Source organism: Oncorhynchus kisutch, linkage group LG5, assembly GCF_002021735.2.
Source record: "Oncorhynchus kisutch isolate 150728-3 linkage group LG5, Okis_V2, whole genome shotgun sequence".
NCBI classification, from domain to species: domain Eukaryota; kingdom Metazoa; phylum Chordata; class Actinopteri; order Salmoniformes; family Salmonidae; genus Oncorhynchus; species Oncorhynchus kisutch.
In genome coordinates this window covers 6,462,903-6,485,582 of record NC_034178.2, presented here as the reverse complement: position 1 = coordinate 6,485,582, position 22,680 = coordinate 6,462,903, and the positions used below count along the sequence as shown (strand labels likewise).

The window sequence follows — 22,680 nt, the reverse complement described above, 5'->3', positions numbered from 1 at the left end:
CTGAATACTTTCCGAATGCACCGTATGTGTCCCAGTGTGAGTGTTACATACCCACTGAGGTGGGCATCTCGCCCCACTGCAGCACCACGTCTTTGGTGATGCGTCCATAGGTGTTAACGTAGACACCCTCGTCCTCGTAACACACCAGCAGCTCAATACCATCCGTGTTGGGCAGGATGATGATGGCATGGGACTGGATATTGGTCTGGATCTGAAGGGAGAGGAAGTGTAGAGTGGGAGGAAGAGTCGGAGGGAGGAGAGCAAACAGAGACAAAGACAAAAAAGGTTAGTCTCGAGTCGTATTCATAAAGAACTTAGCTGAAGAAAAAAGCGACTGAAACAAGGACTACCTGTACTTGCCCAATAAGAAAGACTTGTTTTCGCTTTCCGTTGAAAAATGTTTTTGATACAGTGTGACCTAATGAATATGCCCCCATATACATGGGCTGAATCTCAAACCAAAGACTTGGCCCTTACGGCCTTTATCAAGTGGCCACTTGCGGTTGTGTTCGAGAGTGATTACTCGAGTCTGTCAGTGTTTTGGCCAAAATGAACATTGAGACGATACACACGCGATGTCACAACTGCAACCTATCTAAGTCCATTTGCGAGTATTGTCGCCCGCGACCTGTCTTGTAGCATGACTCATGAAACACGGGCACTGGGGACCTTGGGCAGACGGACGGATACTCCGATATACAGTGAGAAAGTAGTAAAAATAAAACGACATCTGCCTGTTCCTGCACAGCGCAGCAGTGACTGGCTCAAACTTCAGAAATACACAAAAAAATCCTGTCACTAAGACCTCCTCGGATTTAAACTTCAAATGTGACGGCGAGGAGGTAGTGACTGTTGTTGCTAGGTAACATGCTAAGATTCATGGGAAGAAGTTGCTGCCAAGGGCGCTGAGTCATAGGATAAAGAGGCTTCCGAAGGGCGCAGTGGAGCCTTTGACTCGACAATCAGCATTTGAGATTGGCTCGTGAAGGCACATATCGAGTGGTGAAAGTGTTGGGTTTCAGATTCAGCCATGGATTGGTGGAACAGGGAAAAACGGGAAGCAGAGGAATGAGACAGATGGGTGGGTCTCTTACGTGTGTGGGTAGGTAGATGTCGTAAACCGCCCCAGAGTCCACGTCCACGGCGTGGAAGCCGTTGCTGGAGCCGTAGATGACCTTTAACCTCTGACCCTCCTCCACCGTCAGGTCAACCAGCAGGGGCTTGTGCACCAGGTCACCAAACGACTGCAGGAGGAAAACGTTAAAATGGACAAAATGCACCTTTAAGGTCATTTGTAGTGGGAAAGTGAATGTAAACCAATGCCATGGTGGTCTGACTGCAGCCTGAGCCAGTTTACTGTACCTTGAAGGCCATGAACTTGTGGTACGGCTTGGGGGCCCACGCATACACCTCCACAGAGTTTTTCAAGGCAAGGACCAAGAACTTGATCCTCTCATATTTCACTTAAATCAAGAGAAAAAAAAGGTTTTATTTCTGCCCGCTCGTCAAGATTGGACTTGGACCTGCTACAGCCTTGTAACAAGAGAAGGGTCATTCCTGATGGTAAATGGGGAGTGGAACGTACCGACTTTGTAGTGTACGCAGCCCTCCAGCTCTCCTACAGTGACCCAGCCCTGCTTCTTCTCCACCTCGGGGTCGTTGTGGAGTATCTTGTTCCTCAGCCAGGACAGGTAGTACACACGCAACTTATTCTTCTTCCCTGTGTGTGTGTGTGTGTGTGTGTGTGTGTGTGATGGTGAGATAAAAGAACAAGAGAATGAGTTTGAGTATAATTCAGGAGAGTGTATTCGTGTGTCCGTGCACCTCCGTGGTCCGTACCTGATATAGTGACCAGGACGTTGAGTCCCTCCAGGACGTCCATCTGCTGGATGCGCCGTCGGCTGATGAGGGGGTAGACCTTCCCCTGACCGCTACGGTCCAGCAGCATCAGACCACTCTCTGTCCCCACCAGCAGGTTGACACCTGGGAGAGGACACACACACACACACACACACACACATACCAGTCAGAACCCAGGGGGAAGCAGGTCTGCCATGCTTGTCGCGAAACCTATGATGGATTTCCTATAAATTGTATATATCCATTCATCCATCCAATCAGTAAATCACACATCAATCTCTCTATTCATCCATCCATCTATCAACTCTATCCTTCCACTCAGCCACCTCTTCCTCAGGTACGTACCCCATAGTGCAGCACACAGGATCTCAGAGTTGAACCTCTTCTTGTACTTGCGGATCTCGGGCGTGTCGCTCTGGGGGCGTGTGTTGACCGGGTTCACATTGACCACGGAGCCCTTACGTGACGGGTCAGCCCTCAGGGCGTCCACCAGCCTCCCATCGTTCCCGAAGGCCGCTGTGGACACCAAAGGTCAGAGGGAGAAGGGGCGGGGCTTTGCTTTGTCATTAATAGCCCTTGATGATCATGCTCTGTATTACACTTCCTGTGCCAAGCAGTGACTTTATGTTCTATGTATAGGTCAGGGTATACTAACTCCTAGTTACTGACCCAGAGATGACATCTATTGTTAATGGATAAGATGAGGGAGCTGATCCTAAATCAGCATTTTAAAGGGTAGAGGAAAAAAAGAGGTGACTCACCCATGTTGTTGAGGGAGCTGCCGCTGGAGGGGGAGACCTGCAGGAGGCGCGGGTCGATGAAGGGGGTGAAGGAGGAGGAAGACTTGTGTTTCTGCATGGTGTTGCTGGCCGAGTGGGTCTGGCGACAAAGGCACGGGAGTGAGAGCAGAACACAGACAAACAACAGTGGACAGATATGTTGGGTGCTTATATTTGTCCTGTTTTAAGTGTGTATTATACACAGGTGTGAAATGGAGATCCCCATCTACCTGTAACTCAACCTGGTCTGCTACACTATCAGTATTCCTGGAGCCTATTTCTCCTTTGCTTCATACTGTCAAATATTACAACATTATTTATTGTATAATCTGTTTGCATAGAATAATACTTTTTTCCCCAGCAGGGGGAGCTATGGCAGCTGCAGTGAGTCTGGTTTGAACTCAGCAATGGATCCATTTTACTGCGCTCATGACGTTCTATGGAAGACATGTTTATTGCTGGGCTACAATATCATAAGGCCGAATAGGATTTACAGTAGCCAATTAACAGTACAATAGGAAGGGCCTGCAGGCTTGGCCAATCTAAAACTGAGAATCACTCAGACCTGCTTGAGAAACCACAGGGCTTCATAAAACACCATCTACCCACTGGGTTGTTACAACACACTGTACATCAGGACATTTCTCATCTAGTAATCAAACATGACATCTACTCTATGGACGGCAAAAACAAAACATCAACACACAAAAAGCATGGGAAGATATGACATTTGTTGGAGGCAGATATGAAAAACAAGGTCAGTGACTTAAAAAGGAGAGTAGAACCAACATGGAAGACGAAATAAAGATGGCAGGTTCAGGACAGAAAAATAATTGAGAGAAACGGGATGAAATATGAAAAGTCAAATTGCCAGTGTAAAGCACACAGATTTTGATCAAACGCAACCATCAAAACGCAGCAGTTTATCATTAGGCTTAAAGGTAGACGCGCTGTTCAGTGTCTTGGTGTCTTCCATGATAGTAGCGTTGTCATGCTAACACACACCTTTAGTTGGGTAGTAAAATCCATACAAGCTAGGTTTGTCCAAAAGCACCACACACCAAGCAAGCTAGCTACCACCCAGGCACAGCCTACTACTAAACTGCTTGAGTGAAATGGCATCAAAGCACTAAGGCCATGGAGAGATGGGAGATGAAGTCCAATGAGGTGTTCCACAACCTCATTACCCCTGACAAGATGGACTACATAGACTTCACCTCCCAGCTTGCACCTGGGCAAAGTGTTTTACCAACGCTCTCTAGACTAGTAAAGCCGCTTGCTCATTGCTAAGGTCCCACACTAGGTGGCGCTAGTGTTAGAGGCAGTGCTATGAGTAATATTCAGAAGGTGAAGCAGCCCAGAGATCATTCGTCAGTTCAGTCAGTCAGCCAAAAGGGGACAGGGTAGATTGAATAACCAGAGTAGCCAGCTTAAGGGACAGGGTAGACTGAACAACCAGAGTAGCCAGCCAACAGGGGACAGAGTAGACTGAACAACCAGAGTAGCCAGCTTAAGGGACAGAGTAGACTGAACAACCAGAGTAGCCAGCTTAAGGGACAGGGTAGACTGAACAACCAGAGTAGCCAGCTTAAGGGACAGGGTAGACTGAACAACCAGAGTAGCCAGCTTAAGGGACAGGGTAGACTGAACAACCAGAGTAGCCAGCTTAAGGGACAGGGTAGACTGAACAACCAGAGTAGCCAGCTTAAGGGACAGGATAGACTGAACAACCAGCTTAAGGGACAGGGTAGACTGAACAACCAGCTTAAGGGACAGGGTAGACTGAACAACCAGAGTAGCCAGCTTAAGGGACAGGGTAGACTGAACAACCAGAGTAGCCAGCTTAAGGGACAGGGTAGACTGAACAACCAGAGTAGCCAGCTTAAGGGACAGAGTAGACAACCAGAGAAGCCAGCTTAAGGGACAGAGTAGACAACCAGAGAAGCCAGCTTAAGGGACAGGGTAGACTGAATAACCAGAGTAGCCAGCCAACAGGGGACAGAGTAGACTGAACAACCAGAGTAGCCAGCCAACAGGGGACAGAGTAGACTGAACAACCAGAGTAGCCAGCTTAAGGGACAGGGTAGACTGAACAACCAGAGTAGCCAGCTTAAGGGACAGGGTAGACTGAACAACCAGAGTAGCCAGCTTAAGGGACAGGGTAGACTGAACAACCAGAGTAGCCAGTTTAAGGGACAGGGTAGACTGAATAACCAGAGTAGCCAGCCAACAGGGGACAGAGTAGACTGAACAACCAGAGTAGCCAGCTTAAGGGACAGAGTAGACAACCAGAGAAGCCAGCTTAAGGGACAGGGTAGACTGAACAACCAGAGTAGCCAGCTTAAGGGACAGGGTAGACTGAATAACCAGAGTAGCCAGCCAACAGGGGACAGAGTAGACTGAACAACCAGAGTAGCCAGCTTAAGGGACAGAGTAGACAACCAGAGAAGCCAGCTTAAGGGACAAAGTAGACTGAACAACCAGAGTAGCCAGCTTAAGGGACAGGGGACATACCTCGATGGCAGTGAGCTTGTCCAAGGGGGTCTGGGGGGACATGGCTGGGCTGACATGGCTGGAGGAGGGGGAGATGGAGATGGAAGAGGTGGAAGAGGCAGAGGCGGGGGAGTGGTGGCTCTGCTGAATAAGGTCTGGCAGCAGGTGAATGCGGCCAGCAAAGCCGTTTTTCTCCTGGTGACCGTTACCAGGCCCGGGAGGAGTAGTATGTGCTTGAACGGCTTGACCGTGAGCCACACTGGGACCGGAGGAGGATGAAGAGACATTGACCGCCGGGTGCTTTTTGTCACCCGCGCTCTGTAACCAAGAACAACCTCAACTTGTATCTCGTTGTTTTCCACTAGTAACTGTACATGACAGTGTGCTTTACCAGCAAACCAAGACTCAACATAGGAAATCAAACAAGATGATAACTGAAACCAGGCGTGGAAGAGGACATGATAACAACCAGAGGGTCTTCTGCAGTCCTACCTGTCTGATGACCAAGGTGCCATCCTTGGAGGGTGTGGTGAGGTCGTTCTCGGAGTCATCGTGGGCCAGTAAGGTCTTCAGGGATGCAGTCTCTCCGTTACTCAGACCTCTCCTGGTGGAAACAGTACGTCTCATTTTCAAACTCCAATTATTAATAATACATGGGACTTATTTAGCACTTTTCAATGAGCCAAATTACTCACCTCATACATGTCTTTCTATGCTATATAGTATATATTATCTGATCAACTTTTCATCTGAAAGCCTTTCTTTAGGGCAGTATCACTAAGGCCTTGAGTTCATAAAGGGTCCGTGTGCTGATCTAGGATCAGTTTTGCCTTTCAGATCATAATGAATAAGATTACAGGACGTGGGGAAACCTGATTGCAGACTAAGACGCTTTGTGAATACGGGCCCAGGTCAGGGTTGTTACGTACCCGGCCCTGGTATCCTCTGCTCCCGAGGTGGACTCGTCTGCTGCGTCCTGGTCCACTTCTTCATCATCGTCTTCGTCGGTGGTGCCTGACTCCTCGCTGGAGGAGGAGTAGTCTGTCACCTTGTTGGGAGGACGCACATCCTCCACCGCCCGCAGCTCTTTGGCCAGGGCCGTCAGGTCCTAGAGGTCAAATAAGGCTCGGAATATTTTCAATACTCCCTTTCCAAAAGGTTGTCACTGATTTAAACCATGTCAGATTACTGACTACTAGTTTTACAGGGGGAGGATGCATTGAACTGATTGAACTGGATTGAACTGGGGCGAGGAGGGGAGCATCATTCCCCATACATTAAGGCCATAACATTAAACTCAGTTAAGAGCCAACACTGCTGAAAACAGTAACTTGTGATGTGCCAGGTGAAGAGCAACTGGATTGGGATGGCGCAGGCAGGAGGCAAGAAGAAGACAGAAGACAGCAGGGAGAGGGGCGGGTCAGAGGTGCATCGTCAGCCAATCACGTGTCAGCCAAGGAGAGGAGGACCAATGAGTGGGAGGCAAATGGAAGAGCGATGGAATTGGGCCCTGAGCTTCTCACAGGATAGCCCTCTTCTGAAACGTTTTAGCATACATGGTGGCCCATGCAGTGGAAATAAGCATAGCATCAGAGCATGACATTCTTATGCACGCGTGCTTACCACGTCCCCCTATACAACTCCCCCCATAATCACATCGTTGGAGTAATGGGATTCCACAGGTTGTCGTGTCATGGCCCATAGGGAACACCAAAAGATAAGACAACGGGATAGTCAGTCATAGAAACACCACCACACTGTTACTGTAGCAGGCTGCAGTGCTGGCCTGGTTTACAGCCAGATGCAGGGACCACTACTACAGCAGTATGTGGACACAGTCATAAGAGACAGGTTCTTACGGCTGGCCGGTTGGGTCGGGCAAAGTCCTTCTTGTCGTCAGGCTTCTTGGCAGCGTTGTCGGGGCGTTGCAGTGGGGAGCCCTCAGACTTAGACGATGCTGGACGAGAGGATGGTAAAACCAACATCAGTGGAAGACCTACAAGATACTAAATGCAGTATTGTACATCCCGTATGCTGTGTGTGTGTGTGTGTGTTACTCACAGCGTGCTCTGAACCTCTCCCCTGAGCCGGCCTGGGAGCTGGAGGAGCCAGAGGAGCTGCCACTGCCGGGCCTGGGAACCAGCTTCTCCACTCTGTCCCACAGCAGACGTGGCTCCGCATTACTGGAAGACAAGCAACACAGGGGATTGAAAACACACTTCCCCATACCCACCCCGCGAACAATTCAACTCTTTCCAACACCACACAGAGTTGACCACCTACCTGCCTGCGTTCCGCTGTACTGCCTGGTTGCTAGGCGGGGCAGAGGCCTGGAGAGGAGAGTCTCTGCGTGACAACACAGGGGACCTGGACGTTGTCCTCACTGGAACCTGTGGTAGACAAGACGGACGCCCTCACACGCCTGGCTACAGGAGCATAAACTACCACCACCACACAGCAGGGCCTGGCACCGCTGCATAGCCCCAATCCCTCTTCCCAAATGTGCATTCTACCCTTCAACTACAAATAGATTGCTGGATCATTTTAGTCATCTATAGACAAGACATGGATATTTGTAATAAACTCAGTTTCCCAAACTACTAGGAGCACGTTTTGGGTTTTGTCCAAGCACTACACAGCTGATTCAAATAACCAACTCATCATCAAGCTTAGACTATTTGATTCAACTGTGCAGTGCTGGGATAAAAAAATACATGTGGTTTGGGTGTGGGCAGGACCGAGTTTTGGGAAACACTGGTCTAGGTAATGGTTTTGTGTCGGCCCTCCATTACATTAGTGAACAGAGTGAATATGATGGGCATGCAGGATGTACACGGTGAAGTACTAGAAGAGGAACAACTAATGAAGCCATGCAGGACCATGTGGTGTGTAGTTAGCCAGTGGAAGCACAGCACTGAGTAAAGCTAGTTACTATAGGGACTCCAGTACTGTACACTGGGACAATTGCAGCTACAACCAGGAGATATTTGTCAAGATAGCTTTCAGTCACTGATTATACTAGTGAACCAGACTACTAGTCTAATCTACCTTATTGTAGCTCTACACTATATGCTGTGGAACATGGGCAAAAGCCCACAGTGTAATCCCACTGCTGTCGGATGGGACACCTAGAGAGGCTGTAGACATTGCTATCTTGCCCCTCTGAGGGGACCCCGGATGGGGGCTGGAAAAGGGGGTCCCCTGGGCTGTCCTTTCTTACCCTGGGGGGCACCTCGTCGCTGGGGCCCGAGGCGGGGGGCTGGGGGTCAGTGCGTGCAGCAGCAGAGGGGTGATGGTGGTGGTTGTGGGGCTCCTGGGAGCGCAGATGGAGATGTGCAAAACTAGGAACCGCGGGTTCACTGAAGGAATGGGAGCGAGACACGACGGGGGGCGGGGCGGCGCTGCTGCTCTTAAGAGCGGCCAGGTGGGACCACTGGACCTTCCAGACAGACAGACACACAGAGGGGAGAGAACAGGGGGGAGGTAGGTGGGAGGGGGAGAAGGTCAAACCACAGAGTGAAGGCACAGAGATGAAGGACATGGCTGAAAACATATGCATATACATGTAACATATGCATATAACAGACATGCATTGCACATACGTCATGCAGTCCAAGACAACAGAAGCGACAACAGAAACAGTCAAACAGGTTCACACACAAAAACATTTACAGTGAAGACAAATAACAGGACAACAGATAGTTGAATGGCACAGTGAGAGGGGCAAGGAGATGAGTGAAGGGGAACCAAGCAGCCAATCACATGCAGCCTCCTCTGGCATCCTGGGTAAGGTTTATCACACCACTGAAGGGACAAGCTTTTGCTCAGGTCAATTAGTGGAAGGTCCCAGAAATCCCACTATAACATCATAACAGATATGAGTAGATCTACTGACATGATGGAGCATGTCATTCTATTGGGACTAGAGGTCGACCGATTATGATTTTTCAACTCCGATACCGATTATTGGAGGACCAAAAAAAGCCGACACCGATTAAATCTGCCGATTTTTTTATTTAGTTTATTTGTAATAATGACAATTACAACAATACTGAATGAACACTTATTTTAACTTAATATAATACATCAATAAAATCAATTTTGCCTCAAATAAATAATGAAACATGTTCAATTTGGTTTGCAAAAACAAAGTGTTGGAGAAGAAAGTAAAAGTGCAATATGTGCCATGTAAGAAAGCTAACGTTTAAGTTCCTTGCTCAGAACATATGAAAGCTGGTGGTTCCTTTTAACATGAGTCTACAATATTCCCAGGTAAGAAGTTTTTAGGTTGTAGTTATTATAGGAATTATAGGACTATTTCTCTCTATACCATTTGTATTCCATATACCTTTGATGTTCTTACAGGCACTTTAGTATTGCCAGTGTAACAGTATAGCTTCAGTCCCTCGCCTCGCTCCTACCTGGGCTCGAACCAGGAACACATCTACAACAGCCACCCTCGAAGCAGCGTTACCCATGCAGAACAAGGGGAACAACTACTCCAAGTCTCAGAGCGAGTGACATTTCAAACGCTATTAGCGCGCACCCCGCTAACTAGCTAGCCATTTCACATCTGTTACACCAGTCTAATCTCGGGAGTTGATATGCTTGAAGTCATAAACAGCTGCTGGAAAACGCACAAAAGTGCTACTTGAATGAATGCTTACCAGCCTGCTGCTGCCTAACATCGCTCAGTCAGACTGCTCCATCAAATCATAGACTTAATTATAACATAATAACACACAGAAATACGAGCCTTTGGTCATTAATATGGTCAAATCCGGAAACGAGACGTTTATTCTTTCAGTGAAATACAGAACCGTTACGTATTTTATCTAACGGGTGGCATCCATAAGCCTAAATATTCCGGTTACATTGCACAACCTTCACTGTTATGTCAAAATTAGGTAAAATTCTGGCAAATTAGGCGGCCCAAACTGCTGCATATACACTGACACTGCGTGCAATGAACGCAAGAGAAGTGACACAATTTCACCTGGTTAATATTGCCTGCTAACCTGGATTTCTTTTAGCTAAATATGCAGGTTTAAAAAATATATACTTCTGTGTATTGATTTTAAGAAAGGCATTGATGTTTATGTTTAGGTACACATTGGAGCAACGACAGCACCGCATCAATTATATGCAACGCAGGACACCCTAGATAAACTAGTAATATCATCAACCTTGTGTAGTTAACTAGTGATTATGATTGATTGTTTTTTTATAAGATAAGTTTAATGCTAGCTAGCAACTTACCTTGGCTTACTGCATTCGCGCAACCAGGAAGTCTCCTCATGGAGTGCAATGTAATCAGGTGGTTAGAGCGTTGGACTAGTTAACTAATGTTGCAAGATTGAATCCCCTGAGCTGACAAGGTACAAATCTGTCGTTCTGCCACTGAACGAGGCAGTTAACCCACCGTTCCTAGGCCGTCATTGAAATTAAGAATGTGTTCTTAACTGACTTGCCAAGTTAAATAAAGATTAAATAAAAGTGTAAAAAAATAAAATACATTTTTTTTCATCGGCCAACTCGTTTGCCAAAAATACTGATTTCCGATTGTTATGAAAACTTGAAATCGGCCCTAATTAAATCGGCCATTCCGATTAATCGGTCGACCTCTAATTGGGACCTCTACTAGCTCATCCACAGAAATAGACATTGAATTATATGTGTGGGTGCTAGAATGGACAACTCGTGGCACCAATGCCTTGCTGTCAGATAACCTACTGTATGGAGAGCGGTAGATCGAGAGAAGGGAGGGAAGGATGAGGGGTTTACCTGTGGTTCCATGGGCCGGTGCATGGCAGGCGGGACAGACTCGGAGGAGGAGCTGCCGTTAGAGAAGGGTTCAGAGCGGGGGGGCACGGGGGGCTGCTTGGTGGGTGGGGCGGTCTGGGGGGAGCCCTGAATGTTCTTTCGGAAGCGCTCGTCGGCCTGTGAGTGCAGGACAGACAGGGTCAGTGAGGATCAGTGGGGTCAAGGTTGAGGCATTAACTCAACGACAAAACACACAAGGAGAAAGACTAGGAGAACAAGGAAGAGTCAACACTGAAGCCGACGCCTTGTTATCGACAGGGAGGGAAAGTCCGCTGACATGCACATGAGCCCACCTCAGACAGTCTTGTTAATGATATCTTACACCTCCAGGGGACTCACCCCAGAGAACGGTCTCTCTCTGGGACCCAGCAGCACACATATGTTAGTGTGGGCCTGAGCTGACCACATGCATGACATCCTCTCCAGTCACTTACCTGAACAGTACAAGGCACAGCCGCATTACAAACGATCACGCTTATTTAGTAGGTATGTGAGAGGACGACAAGAGCAGGAACACCTGACTACTTTGTTTTCACCACTGCAGTAGACAGCAATACAACTGGTAATTCACAAGAATATGTGAAGTACTATCGGCTTCAACTCATCACCGCCTCTGCTGGGTCCCTTTATCAATTCAAGCCCATTGATTTAAATATGTGTTACATTCAGGTATGGCAACTCAACTGTGAATGCATATGAAGGAAAAATAGATGCATTTTCATGAAATTACTAATGGCAAGAGAAAATGTACCGTGTTCTGCGTAAGCAAACCATTTGGTCCTGAATGCAAAATGATGTTGACAGAGATCCAGCTTGCAGCGCTTCAGTCTATACTTAGTCTTTTTCTTGCTCAGTCCTCTCAAGACTCAGACACGTCATCCTCAAGACGTTTTAGTAGAGAAGCATCAGATAGTCAAGCAAAGACTAGAGCCAGAGAAGCAGTACAGTTTTAGAGAGGCGGTGGTTGTGAGCGACTGGCTTTCTTTTCTCTGACTGTCCTCGCTCCTCAAACAAAATGGTTGGCTGAGAAGTCTATTCACTAATCATTTCAAAACAGACAACGTTATCCTAGTACTGTAACGTTATAGGCTATTTTGTGTCGCATACATTAAACGCAGTGCTACATTGGACTGTGTGAGGTATTAAACACTATTTTAAGACGATAACTGAAAGAAAAAAGACAACCATAGCGCCAGCTCACACCACCAGGGCTAACATAACACGCTGTGTGGAGAGGGGGGCAGGCAGCTAGAATAGAAGTAGCAGCAGGCAGCAGGAGGAAGTGATGTCGTGTTGGGGTTCACCTCTCTGATTGGCTGAGGATCACCGAGAACGTCGCTAGCCTCCGAGCGGTCTGTCTGTGGGGACTTGGGGCCGTCTAGGCCCCCGGTCTGTGAGGGTTTAGTAACGTCTGTGGACTGGGTGGCTAGGGCATCGCTATTGTCAGAGGGGGTATTTTCTGAGTCTTTATCAACACTGTTTGGGGACAGTTTCTGAGGGGCCTTGGTAGTGTTATCGCAGGACATGGTTTGTGGGGACTTTGTGGTATCCGAGGACATTCTCCGTGGGGCGTTAACAGTAACATTGTCCAGGAAATGGGCATGTGGGGAGCTAGTATTATCACAGGACGTTCTCCGTGAAGCAATAGTATTAGAATTATTGAGGACGTGGGGTTGTGGAGCTGGGGCTCTATCGCCCACGGGGCCTGGGGACATTGTCGGAGGGGCTTTGTTAGTACTGTCAGGGGACATTCTCTTGGGGTCTTCAGTCTTTTCGCAGGGCTGCGGTGGTTTATTGTCGTGCTGGAGGGACAGCAGATAGGCCTGCTCCTGCTGCAGACGCTTGTGGAGACGCTCTGCCTTCCGCTGCTCCTCCAGCTCCCTCCATTTGAACTCCTGATGCAGAGTGCGCGGCTGAGTTGAGGCACATTAGACATGGGGGAAAGTGGCTAATGGCATGTGTAAGCTAATGCTACCTTGGGGGGTGAATTGTATTAAATTAAGCACTTGAAGACCGATTCAGCTTAGTTCTATAAAGATGAAGCTTGATAAATTCAAGCCTACAAACATGTTAAATAAAGTCTTCCTTCAAATGCAGATTGTTCCATTTCATTACTCACAAATAAATGTTACAACCTTCTTTAGCGAGTAATAGAACCAAAGTTGAGGATTGGGTGAATAGTGTGGAATGGTTCAATTTATGGGAAGCAAGACAGAATGGTGAATGCTGAGCAATAAAGAAACAAAAGGTGACTTTATATACACACACATAAATAAATACATCTCAACTCATTTCCTCAGGATGTAAATGTAACCAGAGACACCGGCAGAGAAACATAGGAACTCCATCTTCCTGTAGGGTATTTCCGGATGACTAATCTATACAACAGCTAACGTCAACCATAATTCATACAATATGGCCATAACACCTTGCCTTGATTACTATCTATGTTCTAGAAAAGAGCTTGCTCCTAAATGTGCGATCCCGTCCTGAAAACAGGGGCTTTCTCAGTGGGGTGCAACATTTACAACGTTGTCAATACAAATGTAATAGAATACAGCTCCAGACACCATTCCCTGTTCAACTTGACAAAGACTCATGGGTGTCCTACGTCACCAATTTCTCAACGTTCTGTAACATTGCGCCCTCCTGAACGCGCCCCTGGAGAGTAAGAGTGGTAGGATGCAGGTTTCTTACCAGGAGCATGGCCTGTTCATGGAGCAGCTGCTGCTGCAGGATCTCCAGGTGCCTCTGCTCCTCCTCCAGCTGCCGACGAATGTACTCCTGTCAATCAAACACAACAGCCGCCATGATTGGATGAAATACAGGAAGTGACAATAATTGGCCTACATGCTGGGCAGTTGAGTGCTTCTTGTCATTTAAAGACCTACCTGCTCACGGTCGCTCCTCCTCTTCTCCTCCTCCGCCCTCCGGCGCTCATCGTCCTCTTTCCGCCGTCGTTCCATCTCCTCCATGCGCCTCTTCTCGTCCTGCTCGCGGCGGCGCTGCTCACGCTCCTGCTGCCTCCTCATCTCGCGCTCGCGTCGCTGTTGCTGTGAGGCACCAGGAGGGGGCAACAGAGAGAGAACCTCAGGGATACGACACACAGGGAGAGCTGAAATTCTAGTTGGGATTCCCTGTTCAAAGATATTATGAGATGTCACTGCTACTATGGCAATGATTGTCCATAGTAGCAGTGATCTGAATGATTTGAGGAAAACAAGAGAGGATGGGAAGTCAAATACAGGCTTTGGTGAATTGATCAAGCGAGGAGCAGCTGTCTATTGATCTAAAAATGTAGGACACCTTTTATCCTTGTAATGGCAGTCTTCTGTGACAGCATGGGCTGCGTCATTGTGGGCTATCCAAGTTCGACCCTCTATGGGGTGATCACAGTTTCGCTCTGTCCAATCGTGGCTGCAGGATCAACCTACACCCCGCCCATTTCTTCACAGACAGCAGAACTAACCAATCGAGTTATTCAGAGCATGCAGCACCTCGCACTGTACTCGCACCCTAAATTCTACATACAAGTTTTACTTTAAAATCCATGAATCAATGTTTAATAACTCTACCTCCTCCAGCCGCCTCCTCTGCTCCTTCTGTTGCTCAATGCGTTTCTGCCTCTCGGCCAATAGTTGGCGCTTGTACTCCTCCTGCTCACGGAGCTGCTGTTCCTGCAGGAGCTGCTGTCGGCGCAGCGCCTCCGAGCGCTCCTTGTTCTCCTGCTGCAGCCGGATGAAGTCCTTACGCAGCGTCGACTCACCCGGCATGTTCACTATGGAGCTGCAGGGTGGACGAGCGGAAACGAGGGAATAGTGAGTTAGTTCAAGGGAACAGTGAGTTAGTTCAAGGGAACAGTGAGTTAGTTCAAGGGAACCGTTAGTTTCTGTGTCAGATGGGTGGAGTTGTTTAGCGTTTCCAGGTTGGTGTTTGCTACACTGGTGAGCAGAGATATCCCGCTATATTGTGAATTGCAAAATTAACTGTGTACATCAACGTGTAACACTAAACCATTACCTAGGCTCTCCCTCTTGCTCTCCAGCATCCTCCTCTTCCTCCTCACTCCCACTGTACTCATATTCAGTCTCGTCTGAAAAACAATACGTGGATAGTGTGACAAGATGTAGAAACATGGGCTATTCAGTGTAAAACACACAAAAGGCCAAATGCAGAGGTTTTTTATCTCAATATCAAATAATTTATGGGTAACAATTAAGTACCGTACTGTGATTTTGACCATTTTAATTGAAAACAAAGACACAAAAATAGCTTCTTATCAAAGACAAATTTCTCAAGCAATAAATTTGCTAGAAGTATCTGGGAGTGGTCTGAGTGGGGAAAATGTGCTGTTCTTGGCAGAGAGGTTTGGAACTCTCTCATTGGCCTATTAACTAATTCACCACCTGGTGATTTCACCAGGTAGGCAAAAGCTCCATCCCACCAAAACAGGCACAAATTTCTGGCGGTCTTTTCAAACAGCTCTTACACTAATAGGGCACCGTCATCATGTTCACAGTGCTACTTTAAGACTCTGTGATTAAACAGGTAGAGAAGCAGACTCACCTTTCTCCCCCCTCTTCTTTTTGGTGCGGTCGATGTGGTCTTTGAGCTGGATGCGGACCTGCCTCTCGTTGGGCTGGTCCCTGATGAAGGGGTGCTTGAGCAGCTGCTCGGTGGGGGGGCGCTGGTTGTAGTTCTTCACCAGGGAGCCCTCGATGAAGCTGCAAAACTTCTTAGACCTGAAAGAGGAAGGGTCAAGACAGATGAGGCCACTAATGAGATAGTTGTATTACCACCAGTAATCATGTAGCCTGGGGGGCTTGTTGTCTACAACCCACTGACAAGACAACAAATGACAGACAAACTAAACTAACCGTCAAAAAAGCCTGAGACGCTACAAGTCTGAAATAGGAAGATCCTGTTTTATCCATTTAGACAGAAATCCAGTGAGCCTTTCAGAACTTAAATACAATGAATGTTCTGGGAAAAACCCGTCAATGAAAAGCGGTCATAATCGTAAATGCACCGGTGCCAGAGGAAAGTCTCAGAGGGTTGAGTTTCCCCCCGGAACGAGGGCTGAGGAGCCTCGCCGTGGGCCAACAGGCCTTCCTCCCATGTGCCACAGCTGTTCAGAGAGGAGGAGGAGGGAGGAGAGCGAGAGAGGAGACCTCTAAACCCAGCTGACAGAATCTTGGTAACTTACCACTTCTTGGACTTGAGTCGTGGGGGAGGGTTCCTTGGGATGAGGAAGAGTGCTCGCATTGGATGCATATCGCACAGCGCTAAAAGTGAACACACACACACCAGAGGGAATCAGTAAAAACATGACAGGGAGAAAAGCAAAGACAAGGGCAGAAGGAACCAATAGAGCTGCCATCTACAAGAAACGATAGGTGTGTGATCTGGGGATAGGCAGGTACTTACGAGGAGCTCCTTCGGCCATTTCGATGGCAGTGATTCCAGTTGACCACAAGTCACTCTGGAAGAGGAGAGACACAGTGAGAGAGGCACCAGACATAGCAACACACACACTACATCAGACACTGAAGAGCAACATACTCTACCAAGCAGACTCGTGCATTCTAGCCCACAATGTAGCAGTAGCTTAAGTTACCAGTAGCTACAGATGTCAAGGAGGACATAAGTGGCAGGTTCAAATCAAGGCTAAAATGTCAGAGTACTGTGTGGAAGAGGGCGAGAGTCTTACTCTGTAGTCGTAGGTGGCCTCAGGGTTCTCGTCACAGGCGATGACCTCGGGCGCCATCCAATAGGGAGTCCCGATGAATGTATTCCTCCTCCCCACCGTCCGGTCCAACTGGGCGCTCACGCCAAAGTCCACTGCAAGACAACCAATCAGAAGTTAAAACTAGTTATATACACAACTGCATTGTAGTAAACATCTAGACTAGGTGACTGGCTAAAATGGCTGTGATTTTGGAGCTATAGGGTTCAGATTAATCAGGGTTGTTGTCCGTAACGTACAAAACATATTGTCACTCACCAAGCTTGACCTCTGCGTTCTCTGTGAGCAGGACGTTCTGTCCCTTGATGTCACGGTGGATGACATGGTGGGCGTGCAGGTGGGCCAGTCCCTGAAGAGGAGGAGAGGGAGGTGTGTAGAGATGAGACCACATGTCTAAGACCAGAGCTTTGAAGTAGCGGAGGGTAAAAACGTGTCACCTTTATATTTACATATTATTACACAATGAACAAGGAGACTGAAGATAGAAGGAAAGAGGGGATGGAGGGGGCCGGAGGACAGGCTCACCCGGAGGATTTCTCTGGAGATGTAGGCGATCCAGTCCTCCTTGAGCTGGTTTCCTTTAGTGTTCTTCACCAGGTCTGTGATGGAGCCCGCCCCACAGAACTCCATCACCAGCTACAAGAAGCACACACAACACTCAGTCAGACGCCTACATAAGCACTTCTAAGACTATATGAGAGTCAAAACAGTAGAAGACTTATGGTCTGATTCCTGCTGCAGATATACCAGTTCTGATTATTCAGCCATTGGGAAACACGCAGGCTAGATACTCACCCACAGTTGGTCATCATGCCCTGGGGGACTCTTCTTGATAAAAGCACCGTAGTATGTGGCAATGTTCCTGTGATGGGAGTACTTCTTGAGCATATTGATCTCCAGTTTGATTTCCTCCTCCTCATCCTACAGACACACAGACACCATTAGTCATTAGATAAAGAGAGAAGGCCGGGGGAGGACGACGTCTTAGGAAAATCACTATCGTGTGTGGATGGTTACAGATGGATAATAGTCAATCATTTCCTACATTCCACAAAGGTCAAGTCTGGCGGGGGTTGATAAGTGGCTTTGTAGGGGGGAAATTAAACCCTCATTCATCGACAGCCCCTAAACAATGTGACATCTCGGCTACGCAGTACACACACTCCTCTAACGACTTCTTTGTTTGGGTATTAATGATGTGTGTATCTCATTGTGTGTGTGTGTGTGGGGGGGGGGGGGGGGGGGGGGGGGGTCCATGGAAGACAGAATCCATTATACTATCTGTATTAAGGGTGTGAACATTTAAACATTAAAATGTTTAAACTAAATTGAGATCCTTAACAATAATAAAAATCCCAAACAGAAAAATTTGCCTTCCACAAAATGTTAAAATCACAGTGCAGTTATATATGATATTCCATGTTATACCATAACTAGACGATAGGCTATAGAGGCCTGGGGAAAGTTGTGTAATTTAATTAAAACCAGAGAGGAAGAGGCAAACTTTAGGCTACTTTGGTGAATTTGCGAATCAAGGAAGACGAGACATTGCGAGAGACAGATGACCAAGACATATGAGCACGGTTCTGCCTGCCCCCTCCGCCCTCTCCATGGCTCGCCTGCTCTTTCTCTTCTCTAATGATGCGAGTGTGTACAGCATTCCATTGTGAGACACTGCTTTTGATTGCCTATAGATAGGCCTCGTGCACGGTTCGGACTGTCTGCCTGGTGTCCGACCTACCTATAATGTGCCCCACTCCTCTCTCTCCATCCCTCGCTATGAAAGATGCGAGTGTTCGTCTTCTCAGAATTACGGCAACTATTCAGTCTCAATTCAAAAAAATACTGAATCTTCGGAGTCAATCTTGACATGGGAGTCGACGTGCAAGGTGTCAAGGAATCAATTATTTTGGAGTCGATTATCCAACATTACGTCATCGTCGTTAACGGTTGGGAAAATGGCAGAGAAAGGCAAGCAACAGCAGCTAAGCCCTGTATGGCAATACTTTGAGAAGTTAAATGAGAAAGAAACGCAAACTTTGCAAGGTGGAATTGAAGTACAGGTGCCATGCTTAACCATCTGGAAAGGGGAGACCCAAACCATTGCTGGCAATAGCAGGGCAGCATTGTTAATTGACTTGGAATTGTATTCATTTTCATATTGTTTTTACAGAAAACAGATTTTATTTAAACACTAAAATGTATTTCATTTGTCACATCCCTTATACAACTGTCCATGTATACATCAACTGGAATTCCATTAGAGCCCACATTTATTTCCAATTACAGGAGAGATATGCATTTTAAAATCAGGCTTTTCAGCAGAAGAACATGATTTCAATGTGATACCCATATCCCCACACACCCCCTCAAATCACTGGGGTTTTACACATCCAAGACACATACACCCACACAAAAACATCCTCCCTCCCCCACCTCACATGAAAACCGTGAGGAAGACAACAAAAAGGTCACCCCACCATTAGCTTAATCTCTTCCGTTGCAACAACTTGACAATGATTAACAGCGACGGTAACTGACACACAGCGAGTGTTAAACCCCTCGTCTTACAGAAAGCCCTGGTGGAAAGGAGGAGTCTGAACGATGGGGACATTAGTGAAGAGCGATGCAGTTACTGTGACAGCGGTGGTGTGTTTAGAGATGCACGTAGGTACACACAGTTTTCTTCCACCAGACCCTTCCAGTGCCAGCAAGTAGAGGCTGTCTGTTGGCTGTGCAGGCAGTCTGACTGCTGCACTCGCTCCCATTTGCTCTTCCTCTAGCCCTCCCTCTTTCCCATGTTTCCTGCAGCTGTTTGTGAACAGGCGGCTGGCTGAGCATTCCTGACAATCACTGGGACAAAAACGAGGGGGGATTCACTTTTGGTTGTCATTTTCTAGTTAGACAGAAATGATCATTCAAGCGGTTAACGCAGCACCTTGTAGATCAAAGGGTAAAACCATACACAGGCCAGGCATATTTATTTCACCTTTATTTAACTAGGCAAGTCTGTTAAGAACAAATTCTTATCTTCAATGACGGCCTGGGAACAGTGGGTAAAGGGGGGCAAAAGGACAGATTACCTTGTCAGCTCGGGGATTCAATTTTGCAACCTTTCGGTTACTAGTCCAACGCTCTAACCACTAGGCTACCTGCCTCCCGAGCAGGTAGCCTAGTGGGAGAGCAGAGCAGACTAATAGTACAGCCCAGGACTGCCATGCCCACCTCTCCCTCTCTTAGCAACAGTAACAGTTTGTCAGGACAACAGTGAGCTGCTGTTGAGATAACAGGTGCTCTTCTACATGGCAGGGTGAAGCAACAGAGTCATTCATAGCCTATAGTGGTGAAATCTCTACATCTATCCCTCCTATCATAGACGAGAGGCTATATCAGGCCAGGTGTATGACCACGTAACCTGGGGGTGGAGTGGGTCGTCACGAGTTACCACAGACAAAGTAATAAACCACCTATTTCTACAATTTCTCTTCTTAATTTTTAAGTCATTTTTGTTTTCATGAATTTTAAAGATAGGCCTTTTGGTTTTGTGGCTGGGGTATAAACTAGTGGAAACCAGGTGAGACATGCCCTATGACACCCATGGCAGGAAACGGTTAGGCAACACATCAGAGCCTTACTCATGACAGTCAGCAGGGAGTGGCAGGCAGGGGGCAAGTCAGGGCATAAGAACAGAGAAACTGGTCTAGAACCAGAATGACCACATTGGTATGAAACGGAATTGAGAATTTGACTTAGACAATGTTTAAGAGTAAATGTTATGTTAAATGACATGGACCACATGGTAGGTCTATACTGCAACGGCTATATCATAAAACTAACCACAAGTTCCTTGGGGGGGGGGGTCATTAGGGTGTGTGTGTGTGTGTGTGTGGGTGGTCCAGCTAGTTCCATATTCACTTGTAGGTCCTATTTCAGTAGATAAAAGCAGAATGCCACAGAGAGAGCAAAGGGCTGCCCTCCTGCCTCAAAATGACGTAATTTAGCCATAAAACATCCCGCTGGCTTTAGCTGTAATGAGCTCTGCTTATTATACTGAGATTTACGAGCGGCTGATTACGGAGATGTCAAAGTTCTTCCTGAAATGTAGACAGGACCTCAAAGAATTTCCATGTAGACTAGTATATTCTAAATGAGGAGTTGGCTAACTACACTACAAGACCACTACACTTCATGCTTAGCGAACACCTCATTCCAAAATCATGGGTGTTAATATGAAGTTGGTCCCCTCTTTTCTGCCATAACAGCCTCCAGTAGATGTTGGAACATTACTGCGGGGACTTACTTATGCTCTTGTGGCTGAATGGAAGCAAGGTGGGGCACTGATGTTGGGCGATTAGGCCTGGCTCGCAGTCGACGTTGCAATTCCTCCCAAAGGTGTTCGATGGGGTTGAGGTCAAGGCTCTGTGCAGGCCAGTCAAGTTCTCCCACACCGATCGACAAACCATTTCTGTATGGACCTCGCTTTGTTCACGGTGGAATTGTCATGCTGAAACAGGAAAGTGCCTCCCCCAAACTGGTGCCACAAAGTTGGAAGCACAGAATCGTCAGGAATGTCATTGTATGCTGTAGTGTTAAGGTTTCCCTTCACGGGAACTAAAGGACCTAACCAAACCATGAAAAGCAGGCCCAGACCATTATTCCTCCTCCACCAAACTTTACAGTTAGCACTATGCATTGGGGCAGGTAGCATTCTCCTTGCATCTGGGTTTGGCGGATTCGTCCGTCGGAATGCAAGACGGTGAAGCGGGATTCATTGCTCCAGAGAAAGCGTTTCCACTGCTCCTGAGTCCAATGCGATTGGCATTGCGCATGGTGATCTTAGGCTTGTGTACAGCTGCTCGGCCATGGAAACACATTTCACGAAGCTCCCGGCGAACAGTTATTGTGCTGACGTTGCTTCCAGAGGCAGTTTGGAACTCAGTAGTGAGTGTTGCAACCGAGGACAGATGATTTTTATGAGCTTCAGCACTCCCGTTCTGTGAGCTTGTGTGCTCTACTGCTTCGCGGCTGAGCCGTTGTTGCTCCTAGACGCTTCCACTTCACAATAACAGCACTTACAGTTGACCAGGGCAGCTCTAGCAGGGCAGAAAGTTGACAAAGTGACTTGTTGGTGCCACGTTGAAAGTCAGAGGTCTTCAGTATGGCCAATGTTCTGCCAATTTTTGTCTATGGAGATTGCATGGCTGTGTGCTCGACTTTATACACTAATAGCCGAATCCACTGTGTCCACATACTTTTGTATACATAGTGTATATATAGTGTGTATCGAAGGCTAAAATGCATCAAGAGCTTGTACTTCTCCCAATTAAAAAGGTATTTTTTCTCACAGAAATAAAAATGTATATTAATTCTATTGTTGATTAGGCTAAGACACTTTCAACAACCATGGGTAAGGCCCTTTGCGTCAATCTCACTGTAATAACCCTGCAAAGCCACCTGACATTAGGCCATTTATCCTTTAATCTGAGGCCCAAATAAGACAATGGTCAGATGATCTGAAAGACCTGGTTGACAAATAAACAGGCATGGTGGGCAGTTTGAAATGTGAAAGGTCATCGCAGCTCAGCTTCAGACTACATCGTTTCACCAATAGACCTGGCCATGTAACATCCTCCTTGAACAATACACACACACGGTGTGTTCCAGTCAGTTTGAACTTCTTTACCTCTGTGACGTCCATGACCTTGATGGCTGCCAGCTGTCCAGTTTTGACATGTCTCCCCTGTAGAGACAAAGAGAAAAGGAGAAGATAGCAGGTCAGTCATCACGAGGTCAACCGAGGGTAACAGTAATACACTGATCAGCTGGGTTAGGGTTAATAAGTGTGTGTGTGTGTGTGTGTGTGTGTGTGTGTGTGTGTGTGTGTGTGCGTCACCTGAACTTGCAAAACATGCCTTCTTACAGTAAACACCATCTTAGCCATGTACATAGTGGCCTATAATCTACAGGTGACCGTCAGAG

General features: G+C 47.2%; 1 protein-coding gene across 18 annotated transcripts in view; it reads right to left on the bottom strand.

Annotated features, from left to right (window-relative positions):
- Positions 1-22,680, bottom strand: part of LOC109890577 (mitogen-activated protein kinase kinase kinase kinase 4) — a 53,591-nt gene that overhangs the window by 5,617 nt on the left and 25,294 nt on the right. Inside the window, exons 3-31 of one of the 18 annotated variants that reach the window (XM_031824289.1) lie at positions 22,385-22,441; positions 17,497-17,622; positions 17,227-17,337; positions 16,960-17,050; positions 16,666-16,796; positions 16,383-16,437; positions 16,162-16,240; positions 15,522-15,697; positions 14,976-15,048; positions 14,531-14,741; positions 13,847-14,008; positions 13,653-13,739; positions 12,260-12,868; positions 10,917-11,072; positions 8,353-8,571; positions 7,416-7,522; positions 7,194-7,315; positions 6,992-7,089; positions 6,756-6,764; positions 6,062-6,240; positions 5,625-5,736; positions 5,154-5,450; positions 2,622-2,739; positions 2,206-2,376; positions 1,840-1,983; positions 1,586-1,720; positions 1,363-1,463; positions 1,095-1,244; positions 52-211 (exon numbers count right to left, since the gene is read on the bottom strand). In XM_031824289.1, the coding sequence (XP_031680149.1) occupies positions 52-211; positions 1,095-1,244; positions 1,363-1,463; positions 1,586-1,720; positions 1,840-1,983; positions 2,206-2,376; positions 2,622-2,739; positions 5,154-5,450; positions 5,625-5,736; positions 6,062-6,240; positions 6,756-6,764; positions 6,992-7,089; positions 7,194-7,315; positions 7,416-7,522; positions 8,353-8,571; positions 10,917-11,072; positions 12,260-12,868; positions 13,653-13,739; positions 13,847-14,008; positions 14,531-14,741; positions 14,976-15,048; positions 15,522-15,697; positions 16,162-16,240; positions 16,383-16,437; positions 16,666-16,796; positions 16,960-17,050; positions 17,227-17,337; positions 17,497-17,622; positions 22,385-22,441 (4,246 nt within the window). The remainder of the gene's footprint in view (positions 1-51; positions 212-1,094; positions 1,245-1,362; positions 1,464-1,585; positions 1,721-1,839; positions 1,984-2,205; positions 2,377-2,621; positions 2,740-5,153; positions 5,451-5,624; positions 5,737-6,061; positions 6,241-6,755; positions 6,765-6,991; positions 7,090-7,193; positions 7,316-7,415; positions 7,523-8,352; positions 8,572-10,916; positions 11,073-12,259; positions 12,869-13,652; positions 13,740-13,846; positions 14,009-14,530; positions 14,742-14,975; positions 15,049-15,521; positions 15,698-16,161; positions 16,241-16,382; positions 16,438-16,665; positions 16,797-16,959; positions 17,051-17,226; positions 17,338-17,496; positions 17,623-22,384; positions 22,442-22,680) is intronic. The other 17 variants (XM_031824292.1, XM_031824291.1, XM_031824295.1 and 14 more) reach the window with 17 other exon arrangements.